Genomic DNA, 21,133 nt, shown 5'->3' with positions numbered 1-21,133 from the left:
CATCTCCTTTGTGCATTCAGCAGAGTTGTTTGTTTCAGGATTCAAGGTCATAAAAACTTTACTCAAAGCCATACTCTGCTCCTGCAGGATTCCCACGAGAAAAAACATTTTTTCTATCTCCGCCAGTAATTTTCCCTCTGCAGCCATTGTAATGTCACTAATTCCCCCTAGGGGGCTTTCAGTTATTTAGTAGTCCTTTTCCAATAATCTGTTACTTTGTTGTTATCAATACTTTGTTTCCAATCGCCTCAGTCCAAATGTATCAGCTTTAATTCCACGAGTTATTAAATAGCAAAATTCTTTACTTTGTCCGCCCGTTTGACAGCTTCTTTGACAGCTGTCAAACTCCTTTCACTTCTTCCTCCGGGACCCAAATAGGACACTCCCGGGTTTTTTGGGGGGGATACACACAAAGTTCCAAATTCCCTTTCTCTCCAGCACAAAAATCTTGTTCTATCAAATTTGTGAGAAACTTTTAAATCCTCAAAACAGTATTCATTCCGCCTTAATTCTCCGTTCCTTGCTTTGAAACGTCTATAAGTAGAGGGGGTGCGGACTTCCCTTTAACACATCCCCCGATCGTGCCGAATTCACAGGATAAAATTTTTAAAGTCCAAATTCCACTACTCACGGGTCCTTTGTTATCCAGTCCAAATTTTGGGAAGAAAGTCAGCGCTCTCCGGCCATGGCTTGCGGCTTCGCTCTACTGAGGTAGCGGTCTACTCTCAGCACCACGCCACTCTCCGTACCCTCTCCGCAGCCTTTAAAAAGGCTCTTCGTGGGTCGGGGAGGGCGCTTAAGGTGCCCACCGAGTCACCAAGTCCGCAGGCTTCCGCGCCTGCGGTTTCTGAGGGTCCCCGTGTCGCCGGCACGGCAAGACCCGTCCTCAGCAGAGCCGATTCCCTCCGGAGCTCGGAGGGAATCCGCCATTAGCCGTTCGCGCTAACCCGGAAGTCTGCAGCGCAAACTTTAAAAAGGTAAAGGTACCCCTGCCTGTACAGGCCAGTCGTGTCCGACTCTGGGGTCGCGCGCCCATCTCGCTTAAGAGGCCGGGGGCCAGCGTTGTCCAAAGACACTTCCGGGTCACGTGGCCAGCATGACAAGCTGCATCTGGCGAACCAGTGCAGCACATGGAAATGCCGTTTACCTTCCCGCTAGTAAGCGGTCCCTATTTATCTACTTGCACCCAGGGGTGCTTTCGAACTGCTAGGTTGGCAGGCGCTGGGACCGAGCAACTGGAGTGCACCCCGCCGCGGGGATTCGAACCGCCGACCTGACGATCGGCAAGTCCTAGGCGCTGAGGTTTTACCCACAGCGCCACCCGCGTCCCGCGCAAACTTTAGGCAAGTGCAAATTTCAGAGGAGTGTGCATATTAATTCAGGAAGGGTGAATTAATGCAAACCGAATGAATTTATATTGCACCCCTCATGCTGGCTTTATGCTACCTCCGGGATCAGAGGCGCCGTGCCTCCAAATGCCAGTTGCTAGGGAACAAGGGCAGGAGACAGCTATGGCGCTCTTGCCCTGCTTGTCCTGGAGGCATCTGATTGGCCACTGTGGGAAATGGGATGCAGGACTGGCTAGGCATTTGCTTTGATCCACGAGGGCTCTTGTTCTCTTCTGCAGTGTTCAATGAGCATGATTCCTATTGAATGACTGGACCATTCTCTTTCTGCAAAGTCTTTTCAGACCTCAGCATGCCATACTTTAAAAGCGTCCTGCAAATAACTGAGTTTTGAGCTCTGTTCTAGCGGCATGAGGTGCTCCAATGAGAGGGACAGTTAGATTTGGCTTTGGGCTGTGTGCAATACACCTTGCAGGTAAAATTCTACCACCTGCTTCAGTTGTGCATATATTGGCATGTATTTGATGAGTTTGCAGCTTTTATTCTGCTTCTATTATGGCCAAGTATGTAGCTATTCAGGGCTCTGAAGTCCCACCTCCCCCCCCCCCCAGTTTCTGAGATTTTACCATTGTTCACACACTTTCAAGCTTCTCTTTGCAGCGACAACAGGCTGAAATTTGCCATTTGAAAAGAAGCAGGCTGTTGTTCATAGAATGTTGAATTCTGTGTCTGTATACCAATTCATGTGCTTAAATGGAATCACTGAATACATCAGCCCCACTTGGGGAAAGCCTTGTTTGGGCTTGCTATCACTGTATAGGTTGCTAATTGTGTAACCTAGACTTATGAAGCCAGCCAATTCCAACATGTGCCATTTTGCTGCCCAAAAGAAGGACTCACAAACACACATTGCTACAGGTAACACTTTAAAACAGGCCTGGGTAATCTGTGGCCCTCCAGATGTTGTTCGATTGAAAACCCCATCAACACTGACCATTGGCCTTGCTGGCTGGGGCTGATTAGAGCTGGAGTTCAAGAATATCTGAGGAGACACAGGTTAACCATCCCTGCTTTAAAAAATCCTGCTGCACCATTCAAACCCCAATTCCTGCTTTTATATCCCACCACCACAGTGCCTTATAGAATCACAGAATGGTAGAGTTGGAAGGTACCACAAGGGTCATCTAGTTTAACCCCCTGCAATGCAGGTGGAACAGTGTATGATGCCAAATGCAGGGCTTGAACCCATGACCCTGAAATTAAAAGTCTCACGGTCTACCAACTGAATGAAGAAGACCACTTCCCCTTCCTTCCTTCCTTCCTTCCTTGCATGGTAGCGCTGGCCTGCCACCAGTCACGTACGGTGGCCCCCTAGGGTCATTGTTAACCTCCTGAACTCTACAGCCATGTTGAGGACCTGGCAAGGTATGATGCTAGGCTGCATTCAAGTGGGGATGGGAGAGAGGGGCAGTCAAGCTGTGTAGGCCCTGCCATAACCCCTCCTCCACCTGAACATCCGTAAATAAGAGTTTCCCAGGGAGACAGCCCCACAAATGCCTCCGGCACTCTCCCCTCTGAAAACACACACACACAGAAGAGGCTTTTTTCTCTGTTTTGCAGAAATGAGGATGCCATCGTCTGTGCTAGTTACAGATAGGTAGCCGTGTTGGTCTGCCATAGTCAAAATAAAATAAAAAAATTCCTTCCAGTAGCACCTTAAAGACCAACTAAGTTAGTTCTTGGTATGAGCTTTCGTGTGCATGCACACTTCTTCAGATACACTGAAACAGAAGTCACCAGACCCTTCTATATAGTGAGAAGGTGGGGAGGGGTATTACTCAGGAGGGTGGTGGGAATGGGTGATTGGCAGATAGCTGTGATGAGCCTGTTGACGACTCTTAATGACTGCAATAGGTCTTACAGGAAAAAGCAAGGGGTGAGAAGGTGAAAAATGGCTTTGTCATGTATAATGAAATAAGAATCCAATGTCTTTGTTCAGACCAGGTCTCTCCATGGTTTTAAGTTTGGTAATAAGTTGCATTCCCACCACCCTCCTGAGTAATACCCCTCCCCACCTTCTCACTATATAGAAGGGTCTGGTGACTTCTGTTTCAGTGTATCTGAAGAAGTGTGCATGCACACGAAAGCTCATACCAAGAACTAACTTAGTTGGTCTTTAAGGTGCTACTGGAAGGAATCGTCTGTGCTGTGTATAGCACTTCAGAAAAATGCAAGATACGTCTGACGAGAGGCAACAGCGGCGCAAAAGGCATGAGTGTGCAGAGATTCTGGGATGCTTAAAACGCCACAGAAACAGTTGCCTGTCTCTGTCTGAAAAGCCACAGCTCAATGGTTGAGCCCCTGCTTTGCTCAGTTCCCAGGTTCGATCCATGGCTCCTCCAGGTAGGGCTGGTGGAGAACCCTGTCTGAAACCCTGCAGAGTTGCTGCCAGTCAGTGTAGACAACACTGAGCTCTATGGATTTTTGGTCTGGCTTAGTATAAGGCAGTTTCCTATGTTCCTATGAAGGCTATCTGGATCTGGGGAACAGGTGGGGGAAATAGGTCAGACTGGATGGGATGCTTTTCACATCATTTGCCCTTGACTGCTGTTTCTTTCACAGATTGACAGCACACACACTCCTATTGCATGATGGCAGGGGCTAGGGCAGATTTAACCCTTTGCTTCGTGCTATGCTCTTAATCCAGTTGGGGCCTCCTTCCCATGCTGACATTTTTTGTTTTGTTTTTTAAAGAGCTTTTCACCCAGGACAAGCCACATGATAAACATGGCCCAAGTCTCTCTCCCTCCCCCCCCCCTGCCTGCTCAGGGAAAGTGGCAAGATGCAAATGGTGGAAGGGCACTGATGGAGTTGGAAGCACTGGAAAGATGAATTATCATGGTCTGGGAGTGATGATGGTGGGTGTGTCTTTAGCAGGGGATGTGAATGACTCCTGGGGAAGGGGAAGGGTCTGGTCTTGGTGGGAACTGGCCCTGTGTGGTCAAATGGCTAGAAGTACAGGTAGAAAGGGGGAGGATAGGCTGGGATCAGGGTCACCTGCAGCACACAAACATCCCTACCTCAATCTCGCTGCCCTCCCGCAAGTTGAAGGTGAGGTCCTGGTGGATGTCGGCCATGAACTTGGCAGAATATTCGGGGTACAGCTCCAGCACCTCGAAGAGCCCGCGCAGGCTGATGTACTGGAGGTCGCAGTAGGTCAGCGCCTTGACGTCTGCATTGGTCTTGATTACTTGGTCTTTATTGGGCAGGTCAGCCCCAATGAGGTCCCCTTTACCTAAGGAAGATGAGTCAGGATTTGGGGAGTGTCTGAATGGGGTTAGAAGCAGGGAGGCCACTTGTGTGTCCCCTAATCTCCCCCCGTCTTCTGCTGGAGGGGCTCGAACTGGGAGTCCCATGGGCTAGGGTTGAGGCTTGGACTAGCCTAGTGAGCTGTGCGTGCTTTCAGATCTCAGAGCCTTTTCTAAGCTCACAAGGGGTGTCCCTTGTGTCAGCAACATGTCTCTGGACTGGACAGCAGGAACCTGGATTTCCCTGTCATCAAACCAAGAGCCGTTGCCTGCTTTATGCCAATGGCGTATTCCAGAGCAGGATTAATATAGAGCAGGGAACTTGTGGACCTCCAGGTGTTGTTTGTCTCCAACTCTCCATCAGTCCTGGCCAGCACTGCTAATGGTCAGGAATGGATGAATTTGTCAATTTTGGTTTATCTCGGGGCAGATCCATGCTATACACTTAAAACACATTAAATGCATGTGGCCTCTCCCAAAGAATCATGGGAGCCGTAGTTTGCTGGGAATTGTTATCTCTTTGAGGGTGAAGCTACACTTCCCACGATTCTTTGGGGGAAACCATGCACTTTAAATATCTGTTGAATGTACTTCCTGGTGTGGATCTGCCCTCAGTTTCTCAGTTTTTGTATCTTAAATTCAGTTTTCCACATTTCCTCAGCAATTTGCAGATTTAACAGAAATCCTCAAGAAAATCAATCAGCGTTTTAGTGCAAATTTCTTATAATAAATGTATTTTTGTATGCAGTTTTGTCTAATGCACACATTCTTGCAAGCAAGTCCCTCTAACATAATGAATTTTTGTAGTTAGTTTCACCAATATATGCATTTCTGTGCACATTTCCCCCTAACATACACATTGTTTTGCAAACTTCTTGACCAGAGAACTGCATCGCAAAATTTGGAGAAGTGCAGATTTCATGTATTAGTTTGAGAAGCACAGATCAGACAGTTTCTCATTAAAATGCAAACAAAACGGAATTTTGCCCTAGCCCCGACACAGAGCCTATTTGTGGCCTCAGCCTGGCCCTAATACCACCCCCGCATCCCCAAAGAGACACAGATTGCACTGTGCGGCTCTCCCAGAGTCTTACCTAAAATGGCCAGTACAATGTTGTCCTTAAGGACTTCAAGGGAGCCTGAGCAGACAAAGTAATTTGCTTGCAGGGCGTCTCCCTGGCGGAGAAGATATTCCCCGGGGGCGCAGAAGGATGTCTTGATGTGCAGGGAAAGGGCACGCAGGCAACCACGGCTGGCGCTCTCAAAGAGCGGCAGCTGCAAAATGTCCTTGTTCAAGTGCATGGCGATGTCCGCTCGTAGTTCATCTGGGAAGTCCCGCAGGAGCTGAAGGGAAAGGAGGAGCAGGGAGCATCAGCATGGAGTTTGGTGCAATTGGAGTCCACTGTGCCGCCACAACCCACAAATGGGCCGGGGTCTGACCCCCAGGCTCCTCTCATAGCCTGTTCCATTTTATCCTCCTTTATGTAGGAGTGCTCTTCAGCCCCAGACCCTAAGGCCGTGTCCAGATGACCTGTTCCATTGAGCATCCTTCCTGATTTGTATTCACAAAGTTTGCAGAAAATTTAGACAATATTGGCTAATTATCCATTCTGTTTTGTTTGTTGGGAGGTTAGACAACCTCATCTCAAATATCTCACACTTTCCTAGTATATTTCCCCATCGCTTTCCTTACTGCAAAAAGTCAGATTTGGGGGGGAATCTCCCAAATCATTGTGACCCTTAGAAGGGGGTTAATAGTGTTCAGTCCTATGAACATCAGGTCAGAAGTCAGTTTCATTCAGTTGAGTTGTGCTTATTCTATAATAAGGGGGCATAGGAATCCAGCCTAAAACTGACAGAGCGAGCTGCCCTTACCTCATTTGCATCAATGCCGTTGTTGACAGACCACGTGGTCTGAAAGTACTCCAGCATGCGCTGCTTAAGCTGCTGGGGCAGGCGGTGGACGCGGATGAAGTCCTTGAGATCCTTCATGCGGGTATGATAGAGGGAGCGTCGCGAGTACATGCGCTGGATGATAGCTGTCACGTTGCCAAAGACCACGGCATGCATCAAAGCTGGGGCAGAGAGGAGGAAATGGGGCATGAGAGAAAAGAGCCCTCTTAGGCCTATCTAGATTGGCATCCTATTCCCAACTGATGGAACGCAAGTCAGTGTGGAGTAGTGGTTAGGGTGCTGGACAAGGAACAACAACAACAGCAACAACAATTTTATTATTCATACCCCATCCATCTGACTGGGTTGCCTCAGCCACTCAGGGCAGCTTCCAACATAAAATAAAAACTTAATACCGTATTGGCCCAAATATAAGCTGCACCGAAATATAAGCCGCACCTTTAAAATTCAAGGTGGAAAAAAAGACAATACCAGAATATAAGCTGCTCCCTTAAAATTTTGCAGGCACTCACACTTGTTCCGTTTTACCATATGTCTGTTTCAGCGGCAATATCATAAAAGCCAATTTTTGTAAGGTTGTGAAATTAAGCCGCACTTTAACTTTTCACGGTCAGAATTTAGAAAAAATGTGGCTTATATTCAGGCCAATATGGTAAAACATTAAACATTAAAAACTTCCCTAAACGGAGCTGCCTTCAGATGTCTTCAGAAAGTCATATAATTGTTTATCTCTTTGACATCTCTTTGACAGGGTGGGTGCCACTATCCGGAAGTCCCTCTGCCTCGTTCCCTGTAAGGGAACTGTCAGAAGACCGTCAGAGCTGGACATCAGGCTGAACGACGGGGGTGGAGATGCTACTTCAGGTATATAAGGAGAAGGCCGTTTAGGGCTTTAAAGGTTAGCAACAACACTTTGAATTGTGCTCAGAAACTTGAGAGATCACGGTTCAAATCCCAGCTCAGCCATGATGCTCACTGGTGACTTTGGGCAAGACACTGTCTCTCAGCCTCCTAACCTACCTAACAGGGTTGTTGTGGGAATAAAACAGAGATGGGGAGAAGTCTGTGTGCCATTTTGAGTTCTCCAGAGAAAAAGGCAGGATATAAATGTAATGTAATGTAATGTAATGTAATGTAATGTAATGTAATGTAATGTAATGTAATGTAATGTAATAAACTAAACTAAACTAAACTAAACTAAACTAAACTAAACTAAACTAAACTAAACTAAACTAAACTAAACTACATTAATTTTTTTTTTTTTAAAGCAGGGCATGAAAGCAGCAGTTTTTCCTCTGTTGCTTATTCAGAATGGCTAGTATTCCAGAAGTAGACTGCTTCTGAGCTTGGAGGTTTTATCACTGCTAATAAAGCTAATATGGGCCAATTCTTTCTGAGCCTGGAATTCCCCCGCCCTGGACTGCCCTATGAGAGCTTTACGATAAATTTAGAAACAAAAATTTAAAATTGGACAAAAGTAATAAACCACCCACCCCCTCTATTTCTCACTCTTCCTGCTTTACTCTCAAAGGAGAGTAATCTCCTCGTCTCAAGTTCTAAAGCACAGCCATTTAGGTTATCTAAAATATTTTTGTCTTTGATGTGACCTGAACATGCATTTATCCAGTCTATGGGACCATAACGAAAGTCACTTTATGACTACAGTGCTTCCTTCTGGGGAGGCCTCTCTGACTTCCACCTCCTAAAAAACCAATGCAATTCTGGGCTACATCAATAGGAGTATAGCATCAAGATCAAGGGAAGTAATAGTGCCACTGTATTCTGCTCTGGTCACACCTCACCTGGAGTACTGTGTCCAGTTCTGGGCACCACAGTTCAAGAAGGACACTGACAAACTGGAACGTGTCCAGAGGAGGGCAACCAAAATGGTCAAAGGCCTGGAAACGATGCCTTATGAGGAACGGCTAAGGGAGCTGGGCATGTTTAGCCTGGAGAAGAGGAGGTTTAGGGGTGATATGATAGCCACGTTCAAATATATAAAAGGATGTCACATAGAGGAGGGAGAAAGGTTGTTTTCTGCTGCTCCAGAGAAGCGGACACGGAGCAATGGATCCAAACTACAAGAAAGAAGATTCCACCTAAATATTAGGAAGAACTTCCTGACAGTGAGAGCTGTTCGACAGTGGGATTTGCTGCCAAGGAGTGTGGTGGAGTCTCCTTCTTTGGAGGTCTTTAAGCAGAGGCTTGACAACCATATGTCAGGAGTGCTCTGATGGTGTTTCCTGCTTGGCAGGGGGTTGGACTCGATGGCCCTTGTGGTCTCTTCCAACTCTATTATTCTATGATTCCTTCTCATGATCACCCAAGCAGCACTTGGAATAGGACGGCCGTAGCATATTCCCAGGACTTAATTCCTTTTCAGGTCTGGTATCAGGGCCAGCCCTATCATTAGGCAGGAGGGAAAGGGCTGTAGCTCAGTGCTGGAGCATCTTAGGTTCAATCCTCAGCATCTCCAAGTAGGGCTAGGAGATGCTCCCTGCCTTCTAATCCTGGAGAACAGCTTTCAGTCAGTCTAGACAACAATGGGCTAAACAGATTATTGGTCTGGCTCAGTGAAAGGCAGCCTTCCTGTGTTCCTAGGCATGGCAAAGCAGCTGTCTCAGTCAGAAAACTATGGGGCAGCAGCCATCCCAGCTGCTCTGCCAGAGGACAACTTAGCGTGCCACACAGTCTGCTTTGTGACCTCTAAACCAGGGGTGGAGAACCTCCCACCTGTGAGCCAATATTGGGACCCTAATTTGGCCCATCAGGCCATTTCCCCCCAAACCATGCCCACCTGCTGACCAGCTGACATCAGCTGAGTGACAGGCATGTGCCCCCTGCACCTCTCATTTTCTGAATTACACTTGTTTCTTTTATGTCCATTTTACAGATGAGAGGAACTGAGGATGAAAGAGAGAGATCAATAGACCAGAGACATATAATGAGTTGCAGTCAGAGGAGAGTCTGATGGCTTATCCATGCTTAACCTTTGCCCCGCTCTTTCCAGGCACAAGTCTGTGCTTTAAAGCTCTGTGTCCAAGCATGGTCTCCCACCTCACCCCCAAGAGGTTTCCCCATGAAAACCTGCTTTTTAGTGCTCAAATGGAGCAATTGACAATTTTTCTGTGGATTGCCATTTGCTCCAAATCCAGCTTTAAAAAGCAGGTTTTTGCAGGGAAAGCTCTGGAGAGAGAAAAAAAAGTGTACTCAGAAACGGAGCTTCAAAGCATGGACCATGCCTGGAAAGAGCAGAGGAAAGCTAAGTGTGGATAAGCCCCAAGTCTTAACTAGCAAAGCTCACCTCTCAAACCACTTCAAAAAGGCACCGCATGCATACCAAAGGCCACAAGGTGAAGATCACACCCTCACATGCATCCCTGGACTCTGGTCAACTAACAGCACCACTCAAAACCCTACCCAATTAAATTATGAGCCCAGGTAGCCCAAATGTTGCATTGCATGGTAGTGGGCATGGTAGTGGGTGGTAGTGGGCTTGTTGTTGTTGTTGTTGCCTAATTTATTCTACTTCTATTTATCTTTAGGAGGGGCAAAGCACTCTGCAACAATCATGTGCCCTATTTTTAGCATGTGAAAATATCCTGTCTAGCAGTCCCCCATCTCAACCTTGTCTTTCAAGATTTCGCTAGGCCCTGCCCACATCTGCGAACGATAAGGACTAGAAACTTGCTTTCTGGCAAAATGGAAACCAGGTTTATCTGGATGCTAGACACCAGCGCCAAACCCCTATGCTTTTTTGCCCCCATGGTGCACTTGTTGTTACGAGAGATATGCAACCCTGCCTGTGATGGACTTACCGCCAATGAGCATGGTGCAGATGGAGAAGATTTTCTCGGCGTCCGTGTTGGCGCACACGTTGCCAAAGCCCACGCTGGTCAGGCTGCTGAGGGTGAAGTAGAGGGAAGCGATGTAGGCGCTGCGGATGGAGGGTCCTCCCACAGAGCTGTTGATGTACGGGGCCTCGATCCGCTTGCCCAGTTCGTGGAGCCAGCCTGCAGGGCACAGTGAAGGGTTAATCCTGTTGCAGTGGGTCAGACTGCATCCTGCTATCAGAGAAAGGAGCAGATGGTGCAGATACCAGGGCCTTCCCCCTCACCCCAGAGAGTTTCTCAGAAAAAACTCCCACAGAATCCCAGAAGCCAGCATTGCCTTCACCAGTCTGCCAAAGCACGGATGTGGAATATGTGGCCCTCCATGTTTTGTTGGACTCCAACTCCCATCAAACCCAGTCAGCATAGCCAGTAGTCAGGGATGAAGGGAGTTGGAGTCCAACAAAACATGGAGGGCCATAGGCTCCATTCCCCTGGCTTACGCATTCATGTTTGAAAATGTAAACATTTGCTTAAAAGTTAGAAAACTGCTCCAGAGATTGGGGAAAGAGGAGCTGTTGGTGGTGTTACAGACACTAGCCCTTCTGTCCCTTCCAACATCAGCTTTCTGCTGGGTCAAACTGAACCATGCTGTAAACATGCAGATCTATGTTATTTTCTTCTTCTTCAAAGCTTGCCCAAGGAGTAGAAAAGAAAGTGTGTTTGTTTAAGCCCTCTTGCTCAGCGCCCACTCCTCTCCCAGGATGCACAGCAGCCTTGCTATGGGTTCCCACAAGGAGACGCATGTAGCTCCACTCGGAGCCACACACTCAGGGTTTCCATGAGGAGGGCTGCCCAGTCATTCCTTAAGCTCACCAATGTCCCAGGTCACTGGGTCGTTGCTCTCCTGCCGACCGATGACATACCAGATGCAGGCCATCCAATGGGCCAGGAGGGCGAACATGGACATGAGCAAAGTCAGGACCATAGCACTGTACTGAGAATAGCGGTCCAACTTTTGGAGGAGACGGAGCAGGCGCAGGAGGCGCACTGTCTTCAGCAGGTGCACCAGATAGGTCTGGGGAAGGAGAAGGGAGAAAAATAAATCAGAGTGGGTCATGGACATTACATGCTCTTCGGTTGGCATTGACTTGTGACGGGGCCTTCTCAGTGGTGGCTCCCTGTTTACAGAATGCTCTTCCTGGTGAGGTGCGTCTCCTTCCCTCACTATTAACTTTCAAGAGGAATTTAAAAACATCCCTGTTTACCCAGGCATTTGATGACTGAAATATACTGTCCATGACAGCCTTGAAATTATTAGTTTGAGATGGTTTTACAAGCTTTTAGATGTATTTAATTGTTTAAAATATATTTTATTTTTAATTGTATTGTTTGGCCACTGCTATGTTTGCCACACAGGGCTCCTTTGGGAGCAAGGGTGGGATATAAAGTTAGCTACTAACTAAATAAAACCTTGCTTTTTGTCTGTTAGACTATTAAGCAAGAGTGGTAACTTATCCACTGGAGTAGTCCACAACTGGAAGGAACCTGGATTTGTATGCAAGGAGCAAGTTTGATCTTTCCTGCTGATTATACCAGGTGCTCCCTTTTGTGTTTGTCTTTGCCTTCTAATTTGTTTATCCTATTAGGCCAACTAAGTACTGACAGGGCACGCACTCAGCTTCACAGGAACTTTGTCTTTTCCTTTTCGTTTTTAAATCCCATCCAAGAAGTGTGCAAATGCACACACTCAGGCAACTGCAAAATTTCAGCATGCAATTTTTAACATGCAGTTTTCTGGGGCTGTGTGTGTGTGTGTGTGTGTGTGTGTGTGTGTGCGCGCGTGTGTGTGTTGCAAATCTGAGGGATTGAAAGGAATATAAAAAGCCACACTCTGTTTAGGAGTGCGCCACAAATAATTACAAGCATGGGGAGGGGGGGAACGACCCGAGAGCATTGAGGAAGCAGTGGGTGTGGAAAGGGGAGTAGCAGAAAGTGACGATTGATCCACCCACCTAAAAACACCAAAACAAATCATCTGTGACCCTGAGCGGAACCCAATTTTCCACTATTTATCAGATTATTCCTGCATTGGGCAATTCCTGTGTGGGCAAGTGTGGGTAACAGTGTTAGACTAGAACTGCAGAGACCTAGGTTCAGATCCCCTCTCAGGGCTTAATTGTACTTCATAGTAACAACATGGTTAGAGTTTTCTTTTTTAAAATAGATAGATGATGATAGATGATGATGATGATAGATAGATAGATAGACGATAGATAGATAGATAGATAGATAGATAGATAGATAGATAGATAGATAGATATAGATGATAGATAGACAGACAGGCAAGGCAAGTGGCTGGAGGTGGGGGGTAGTCATCAACAGCACAGCACACAGGGGAGGGAGGTTTAAGCCTTTCCTCCCCAGCTATGATCTTGGCAAGCATCACACCACTCCAATGGAAATGAGTATTAGGAGGGCAGGACTCCCATCGGTGCCAATACTAATTTCTGCAGTACTCCCCCCCCCCCCGATGATTATGGCTAGGTGGGGAAGAAAGGATTCAACTTGCTCTTGTACTGCAGTGACATTGACTATCCCACTCCCCGTACCTGATATTTTATTTTAGAAAGCCTGCAATGTGATTGCTCATCACAGCATTAACATACCATGCATTTAGACCTGAAGCAGAATGCGTGATCATGGGCCAATTGCTACAACTCAGCCTGGCTTACATCATAGGGCTGAGATGAGGATAAATGGGTGGGGAAGAAAGGTTTTTTTCCTTGGGGGCTATAAATGGAATAAACAAATAAATCATAGTCCGCAGATGGACTCTTTCCCAACACCCACGACAAGCGTCTTTCCCTAGTCTTATTCTTCTTAGTCCTTTAAATTAAGAGGTGCTGGTAGTGGGTATTAAATCTGAAATCTTATTCTGTCATTGAGCTATGGCTGTGACTGGAGCTTGAGAACAAAGATTAAGGTAACTGGGGCTTACAGGAGGGGTCTGAGAAAGATGCCCTTCATCTCATCTCACCCCCAAATTGTGCAACTTTTCCAGAGCTTAAACTACATGAAGAATGGTTGTACCAAGACAAAGTTCCTCTGTGCACATGCAGAGTGGATCCCCATCACAACTGAGTAGCCACAGCCAGCCCCCATTGCACTTCCAGAATTTAGATTTTGTGATTTCAAAGCAGGCTAAGGCTGCGCACACATACTATGACTTTAAAGCACATTCAAAGCATATTCGATCCCTCAAAGAATTCTGGGCACTGTAGTTTGTTAAGGGTTTCTGGGAATTGTAACTCTGTGAGGGTAGACTAAGGTGCCCAGAATTCTTTGAGGGAAAGAATGTGATTCAAATGTGCTTTAAAGGTATCGTGTGTGCACAGCCTTGGGTTCTGCAGTTAGTTCTTATTTCAGAAGCTGATTATTACAGTTCTGAGAATGGAGGAGTTGCCGTTTGCCAGGTCTCTGGAGGTCTTGGTTCAAACTCCCACTGTTGCAGGACTGAGGTTGAAATATACTCGGAGTCGCAAAGTGATTTCATGCTCTTTATTCAGCTCATAGTGGTGAGGAGGAATGAATGAAAGTCCCCTCAAAGTATCTGCCTTATATACATTATTTACACAATGGGCTGCACATGATTGGCTAATTCCGGAATTGTACTGTAAACCAATCAGGTTGTGGATTCACTTCAATCTGGAGCATGATTGGGTGGTTCCTGCCAACCAATCATACTGCTGCATTGTTCTAGGACCAATCAGACTGCTGCATTCTGAATCCTATTGTTCTAGGACCAATCAGACTGCTGCCTTTTGGATCCTATTGTTCTAGGACCAATCAGACTGCTGCAGTTTGGATCCTATTCGACTCAGTACATAACACCCCTCCCCTCTAAGTTCCAGTCCTGCCCGGGAGGTCGCATTCATAGTCCTCAAGGTACGCTGGCGGCCTACGTGTGCGTTGCGGCCTGGGGTGTTCCCTGGTCCGGGGTTCTGGTTCTGGCTCGTGTTCCAAGGATGCTGGCTGTGATGGGGCTGTTTGGTCTGGCGCAACCGGCTCGCTCAGTCGTGGTTCTGGTTCCGGTGTCCTTTCGGCCTCCCGGGACCTCTCTGTATTTACTGGTTCTGCCTCTCCTGCTGGCCCCTGCTGCTCTATGGGCCTCACTGCCCCACTGTTCCCCTGGGACTCCTCTGACCTGTCCTCCTCCTCCTGGTTTTCTCCCGGGAATCGTCGCCGTATCTGGTCACAGTGGCGGCGCCAGCATTGCCCCCCATCCGTTAGCACCTCGTACGACACGGGGCCAGTGACCCTGGTGACTGTGGCAGGTACCCATGCAGGGCCTGCCCCAAAATTCTTTGCGTACACTGGGTCCTGGGCCTCGAAGGTCCGGAGGTTCCTGCCTTCCCCCACCCCTACCTCATCCTGAGCTCTATCGGGGTGAAGGCGGTCCAATCTGATTGCAAGGCGCCGACCCATTAGTAGTTCAGCGGGGCTCCGGCCAGTCGTTGAGCTGGGGGTGCTGTGCTGTGCTAGAAGGAATGTGGCAAGGCGGTACTCCCAATCCCCTTGCGTCATGCGGCGAAGGGTGTCCTTGGTGGTCCGCACCATGCGTTCTGCTTGGCCATTGGTGGCAGGGTGGAATGGCGCCGAACGGATGTGGCGGATGGCGTTCTGCGCTGTGAAGGTTTGGAATTCTCCTGACGTAAATGCAGTCCCGTTGTCTGAGACGAGAGTGTCAGGGAGCCCGTGCGTTGCAAACAGCCTGCGTAGTACCCGGATGGCTGCGGATGTAGAAGTGGATGGTACCAGTGCGACTTCCAGCCATTTGGTGTAGGAGTCCACCACTATGAAGAATGTTTTCCCCTGAAAGGGGCCAGCGAAGTCCACATGCAGGCGTGACCATGGTGCTCGGGCAGACTCCCAGGACTGGACTGGGGCCCTTGGGGGATCTGGGCGGGATTCTTGGCAGGCCTGGCAGTGTTTGACCCAGGCCTCTATCTCTCCGTCGATCCCCGGCCACCACACATAACTCCTGGCAAGGGCCTTCATTCTTACTACCCCTGGGTGTGTCTCGTGTAGGGCTGTGAGGACCCTTTTGCGGAGGGGCTGGGGAACAACGACCCTGCTTCCCCATAACAGGCACCCCTTGTGGGCCGACAGTTCATGTTTGCGGGTTGTGTAGCTGGCGAATTCTGGCCCGGGGCTGCTGCTGGGCCATCCCCTCCACACCCAGTCCAGGACCCGGGAGATGACCCTATCTTTCTTGGAATGGTGTGCAACTTCTTGTGCCTGAATGGGGCGGTCGGGAAGCAGCTCCAGGCTCATAACCTCTTGTGCAGGTGCCGGGTCGGGGCCTGTTTCTGGTAGTGGTAGCCTGCTGAGGGCGTCCGCATGGCCCATCGCCTTCCCAGGGCGGTGAATCAGTGCATGCTGGTAGCTGGCAAGGAAAATTGACCACCTGAGGACACGAGGAGACAGCACTTGGGGGGTCTGCTTTTCGGGGGCAAACAAGCCAAGCAACGGTTTGTGGTCAGTCACCACGGTGAAGGGCCGCCCATACAAGAAATCATGGAATTTTTTTACTCCCTTCACGATTGCCAGGCCCTCCTTGTCGATTTGTGAGTAGTTCCGCTCGGTTGCGTTGAGTGTCTGGGAAAAGTATGCCACCGGTACCTCTCTTCCATCTGGGAGTTGGTGTCCCAGGACAGCGCCAATGCCATAGGGTGAGGCGTCGCATGCTAGCACCACCGGCAGCCTCTCGTCGAAGTGTGCCAAGACCGAGTTTGAGACAAGCAAGTCCTTGACTGCCTGGAATGCGGCCTCCTGGCGATGGCCCCACACCCAAGGGGCCCGCTTGTCCAGGAGTCTGTGTAGGGGCTCCGCTACCGCCGCCTTGTGGGGAAGGAAGGAATGGTAAAAGTTCAATAGTCCCAAGAAGGCCTGAAGTTCAGTCTTGTTCCTGGGCGCTGGGGCATCACAAATGGCCCGTACCTTGTCCCCAGTCGGGTGGACCCCTTCTGCGTCCACCATGAATCCCAGAAAGTCCACCTGGGGCACTCCTAGTAGACATTTTTCCCGCTTTACCTTGAGACCCGCTGTCTGGAAACGGTGCAGAACGGTGCGGAGGCGGTCCTCAAACTCCTCTGGTGTGGGCCCGGCAATCAACACATCATCGAAGAAGGGGGTGACGCCAGGAATCCCTTTAAGGAGAGAGTCCATTAGATTCTGGAATATGCCTGGTGCCACGCTGACACCGAATTGCAGCCGCTTTACCCTGAATGCTCCTCTGTGCGTCACAATCGTCTGTGCCTCTGCTGTTGCCTCATCTACTGGCAGCTGTTGATATGCTTGGGCCAAGTCCAGCTTGCCAAAAATTTTCGACCCAGCCAGGGTGGCAAGGACATGGCTGACCACTGGCACTGGGTATGCATGGGCCGTGAGGGCCTTGTTTATGGTACATTTGTAGTCTGCGCAGATGCGGACTGAGCCATTAGGCTTGACAGGTGTGACGATTGGGGTTTCCCAGGGGGCATTAGGTACCGGTTCCAGCACTCCTTGCTCCACGAGCCGGTCCAATTCCTCGTCTATACGGGGTTTCAGAGCGAACGGGACCCGGCGGGCCTTGAGCCTGACTGGTCGTACTGCGGGGTCAAGCTGTAGAGCAATGGGGGGGCCCGTATACTGTCCCAATTTCCCATCGAAAACCCCCGGAAATTCCTTGCATATGGCGTCCACGTCCACTTGTAAGCTAGTGTGGTTCACCCCGGTGACAGCTAGCCCCAGTGGTCCAAACCATGCCAATCCCAGTAAGCTAATGTAGGGGCCCTTGACCACAAGCAAGTCCAGTTGCCGCGTCCGCCCTCGGTATTGCACCCTGAAGGTCCCCACCCCCATTGTGGGGACCTTACGTTTCTGGAAGTCCCGGAGGGTGAATGGGGCCGGCCTGAGTTTGGGACCCCCAGTAGGACACAGTTTCCTTAAGGTCCTTGCCGAGATTATGGATAGAGTTGAACCCGTGTCAAGCTCCATGCGGCATGGGGCCCCCTCTATCTGTACCTCTACATAAATTTTCTCTATGTTGGGGTGGGGCAACTGGTATACCTGGAAGTCCGTGAGCTCTGTCGAGTTGCCTTGGTGCGTTGGGCCCCGGGACCTGGGGTTCTTGGATTGGTCGTCTGATGCCTGGTGTCGGGTGGGCCGAGCCCGACACACCCGGGCGATGTGTCCCGATTTTCTGCACTGTCTGCACTCTGCATTGCGGAAACGGCAGGTCCTCCTCTCATGACTTTCTCCACAGCTTGCGCAGTTCCCTCCTTCTCGTCGAGGCAGCTGTGGTATGTGGGCTGCTTGAGTGCGCTGCTGTACTCGGTGCACCTCCTCCCTGTCAGATCCTGAGTCGTCGGTGAGGTCTTCATGGTGGACCCTCGGTTGGGACGGCTGGCTCGGCCGTGCCTCTTGTGTCGACCTCTCGGCAGCTTCCGTTGCCAGGGCCTCCTCCAGAGCGACCTGGAACGTTAGGTTCTTCTTAGCGTAGAGGCGTTGTTGCAGCTTCTCATCCCTCAGGCCACCGACGAGGCGGTCACGAAGCATGTTCTCCAGCTCTGAGAAGTTGCAGAACCGGGCGGCTTGGCGGAGAGAGGTCACAAACCCAGTTATGGTTTCCCCAGGGGCTTGCCGCTTTGCGTAGAAGGCATTTCGACGAGCCACCACTGAGGGCTGTGGCGAAAAGTGCCCCTTCAGCTGTTCCATTATTGTTTTGTATGGAACAGTAGCAACGTCTTCAGGCGCAAGGAGAGCCCGGGCGATTTCAAATGTCTCCTCTCCGCAGACGCTGAAGAATATTGCCCTCTTCTTGGCGTCTTCATCATCGGTGACCCCTTTGGCTTCTAGGAGGAAGGTGAAACGGGAGGCGTACGCTTCCCAGTCTCCAGATGCTGGGTTGAACGGCGAGAAGTTGCTGTCAGTTGCCATTCTGAGTTCCTTGTGTCCCGGAGCTGAAGCCTGGATACACGGTGCGAGGCAGCGGTGCGGCAGGTGGCGGTGCTGCGGTGCTGTGTGTGGCAGTCAGCTCAGCGGGATCCCACCTTCGTCGCCAGTGAAATATACTCGGAGTCGCAAAGTGATTTCATGCTCTTTATTCAGCTCATAGTGGTGAGGAGGAATGAATGAAAGTCCCCTCAAAGTATCTGCCTTATATACATTATTTACACAATGGGCTGCACATGATTGGCTAATTCCGGAATTGTACTGTAAACCAATCAGGTTGTGGATTCACTTCAATCTGGAGCATGATTGGGTGGTTCCTGCCAACCAATCATACTGCTGCATTGTTCTAGGACCAATCAGACTGCTGCATTCTGAATCCTATTGTTCTAGGACCAATCAGACTGCTGCCTTTTGGATCCTATTGTTCTAGGACCAATCAGACTGCTGCAGTTTGGATCCTATTCGACTCAGTACATAACAGAGGTGAAGTCGCTGTTACTTTGAAAAGCAGGTGGAATGTGACAAGATTAAATTAAGAAGCAAGGAGTTCAAACCTAGTGACCTCCATTTGCTCAGCACGCTGCCAGGAGAAAGCAATGGCTGGCTAGCAACTGCATAAGCTTCCTCATTAGTCGAAGGTCTCATGTTAGCATGAGACACTTCGTCAAGCTGCTTAATGAGCCCCCCGGGAAACCGAGGCTAAGAAATAAAGGTGCATCCAATAGCAAGAAGCAGCAGAGGCAGGGTGTGGGATTAGCTACAGGAGAAACCTTGCAGCAGGGCAGAGAGAACAGGCTTCATTTAGTTCAGAGATGGAGAGCCTGTAGCACTCAAGGTGGTACTGGACTCCAACTCCCATCAGCCCCAGCCTGAAGGGCCAGTGGTCAGGAATGATGGGAAATGAAGTGCAACAACATGTGGAGTGCTATGGGCTCTTCTACACCCCTGATTTAGTTGATTAAAAACCAAATTTGGAGCCACTCTGAAATCAGCTATTGACGTGTGTGTGTGTGTGTGTGTGTGTGTGTGTGTGTGTAGAAAGCCAGTGGGGAGGGGGAAAGGAATGGCATCTCTTTCAGAAGGCATGGCTGGCTGATTGGAGCCCTGAAAAGGAGCACTCTATATTGCCACTTTTTTTTTTTTTTTGCAGGTAATACTTATGAAAATAATACTGACCTACCCTATAAAATCACTGTGAGATCTGTTGAGATTAAAGTGCTATAAAAATTATGTTTTTACCATTGTTATTATAATAACTGTGCCCCTGAGGATGTGCAAAGTTATATTCTGTCACTATTCGGTGGCCAAGACACCTTGCACCCATTAGGGGTGATGATGCGTAGGGCATTTCTCAAAGCTGCTTATTTCTGTGGCGCTTCATCATGTGCAAATCACTTCTTGTAATGAGCACATTCCTCCTTGCAAGGGCAGAAGGGACCTGCTTCAGATCAGGCAGTTCATGGGGTGGCACCTCTAGGCAGGCCTCTCTTTTTAGAAAGAGGGTGCTCAGCAATTCCAGCTGAAAAGGCCCGAGGCCCTTCTCAGCGTTCACCTCTTGCTGATTCAGAGGGGCAGATTGAAAGGCAGACTCACCACAGGGACGTTGAAGGCATAGAGGAGGTCAAAGGGCAAGGCTGCAATCAAGTCCACAAAGAACCAAGTCGCCACATAGTGGAGGCAGATGGAACGGGTGTCATAGACCACCTGGCCCGACTGGCTGACGTACGTGGTGCGGAAGTTCAGAATAATGTCTATCAGAAAAAAGGGGCAGTAAGTTCACAAACCATATGTGTGCTCCTGGTCACATCCCCCAACCCAGGCAGTGACAAGGCCACGTCTTCCACATGAAGAGAGACACGTGGAAGCCTTATATCAAATCAAGCATGCAAGCACAACGTCACACCTTAACAACAACAACAACAACAACAACAACAACACAAAGGCATACCTAGATCTCTTCCTAGTTCAGGTGTAGGGAACCTTTTGCCTGCCAGATGTTCCTGAACTACAACTCCCATCATCCCTGGCCATTGGCTGGTGGGAGTTGTAGTTCAGGAACATCTGGCAGGCAAAAGGTCCCTCACACCTGTCCTGCATCAAGCAAAAGGGCCAAACAACCCCAGGCTCTGCCTCCAAAGGAAGTTCACAAGCAGGGCAGCAAGCTGGAGATAGTCCTCCAGAGTTTCTTCTCCCTAGCATCCGTACAGGTGTGGGGAACCCTCTAGATTCTGATGAACTACAACTCCCATCAGCCTCAGCCACCATGGTCAATGGCCAAGGGATGATGGGAGTTGTAGTTCAGCAACCTCTGGAGGGCTAGCACTTCCCCACCATCAATTAATCACAGTTAATAATACCTGAGGACACATCGGAATTTCAATTCTGCTGCACGTCGAAATTCATTTTGAGTCACCCTCTATCTCTCCCCATCAGGTTACTTTGGAAACTTGCAGATTGGTGAAGGTGCCTGAGATTCTCTAACACAGTATTTGCAGTAGCGCCACAAACTATGATTCCCAGAATTCACTGGGGGAAGCCAAGCATGTACCAAGTGTGATTAGTAGAAATCCAAGAGTTGCACGGTCCCAATTTTCTCCTTGCCTGCCCACCAGTATCCAGTATAGCTGAATGTATTCTACTGTGTTATGCTGCCAATATGGAGCCAATGAAAAGCTGTAAGAAAGCTGCTGTTCCTTACCTATCCCCTCATTAAACCCATGTAGTTATGTGGCATCTC

General features: G+C 49.2%; 1 protein-coding gene across 2 annotated transcripts in view; it reads right to left on the bottom strand.

The window, feature by feature from the left end:
* KCNH4 (potassium voltage-gated channel subfamily H member 4) overlaps window positions 1–21,133 on the bottom strand; it is a 58,543-nt gene that overhangs the window by 9,991 nt on the left and 27,419 nt on the right. For both annotated transcript variants that reach the window (XM_081837669.1, XM_081837670.1), the window contains exons 6-11: window positions 19,990–20,147; window positions 11,275–11,476; window positions 10,387–10,581; window positions 6,530–6,729; window positions 5,749–5,998; window positions 4,427–4,641 (exon numbers count right to left, since the gene is read on the bottom strand). In XM_081837669.1, coding sequence (XP_081693795.1) covers window positions 4,427–4,641; window positions 5,749–5,998; window positions 6,530–6,729; window positions 10,387–10,581; window positions 11,275–11,476; window positions 19,990–20,147 — 1,220 coding nt within the window. The remainder of the gene's footprint in view (window positions 1–4,426; window positions 4,642–5,748; window positions 5,999–6,529; window positions 6,730–10,386; window positions 10,582–11,274; window positions 11,477–19,989; window positions 20,148–21,133) is intronic.

This window comes from Podarcis erhardii, assembly GCF_964252035.2.
Source record: "Podarcis erhardii genome assembly, chromosome: 13".
In the NCBI taxonomy this organism is placed as follows: Eukaryota; Metazoa; Chordata; class Lepidosauria; order Squamata; family Lacertidae; genus Podarcis; species Podarcis erhardii.
Note: the sequence above shows the minus strand (reverse complement) of the source record. Positions and strands in the feature narration are given on the sequence as shown.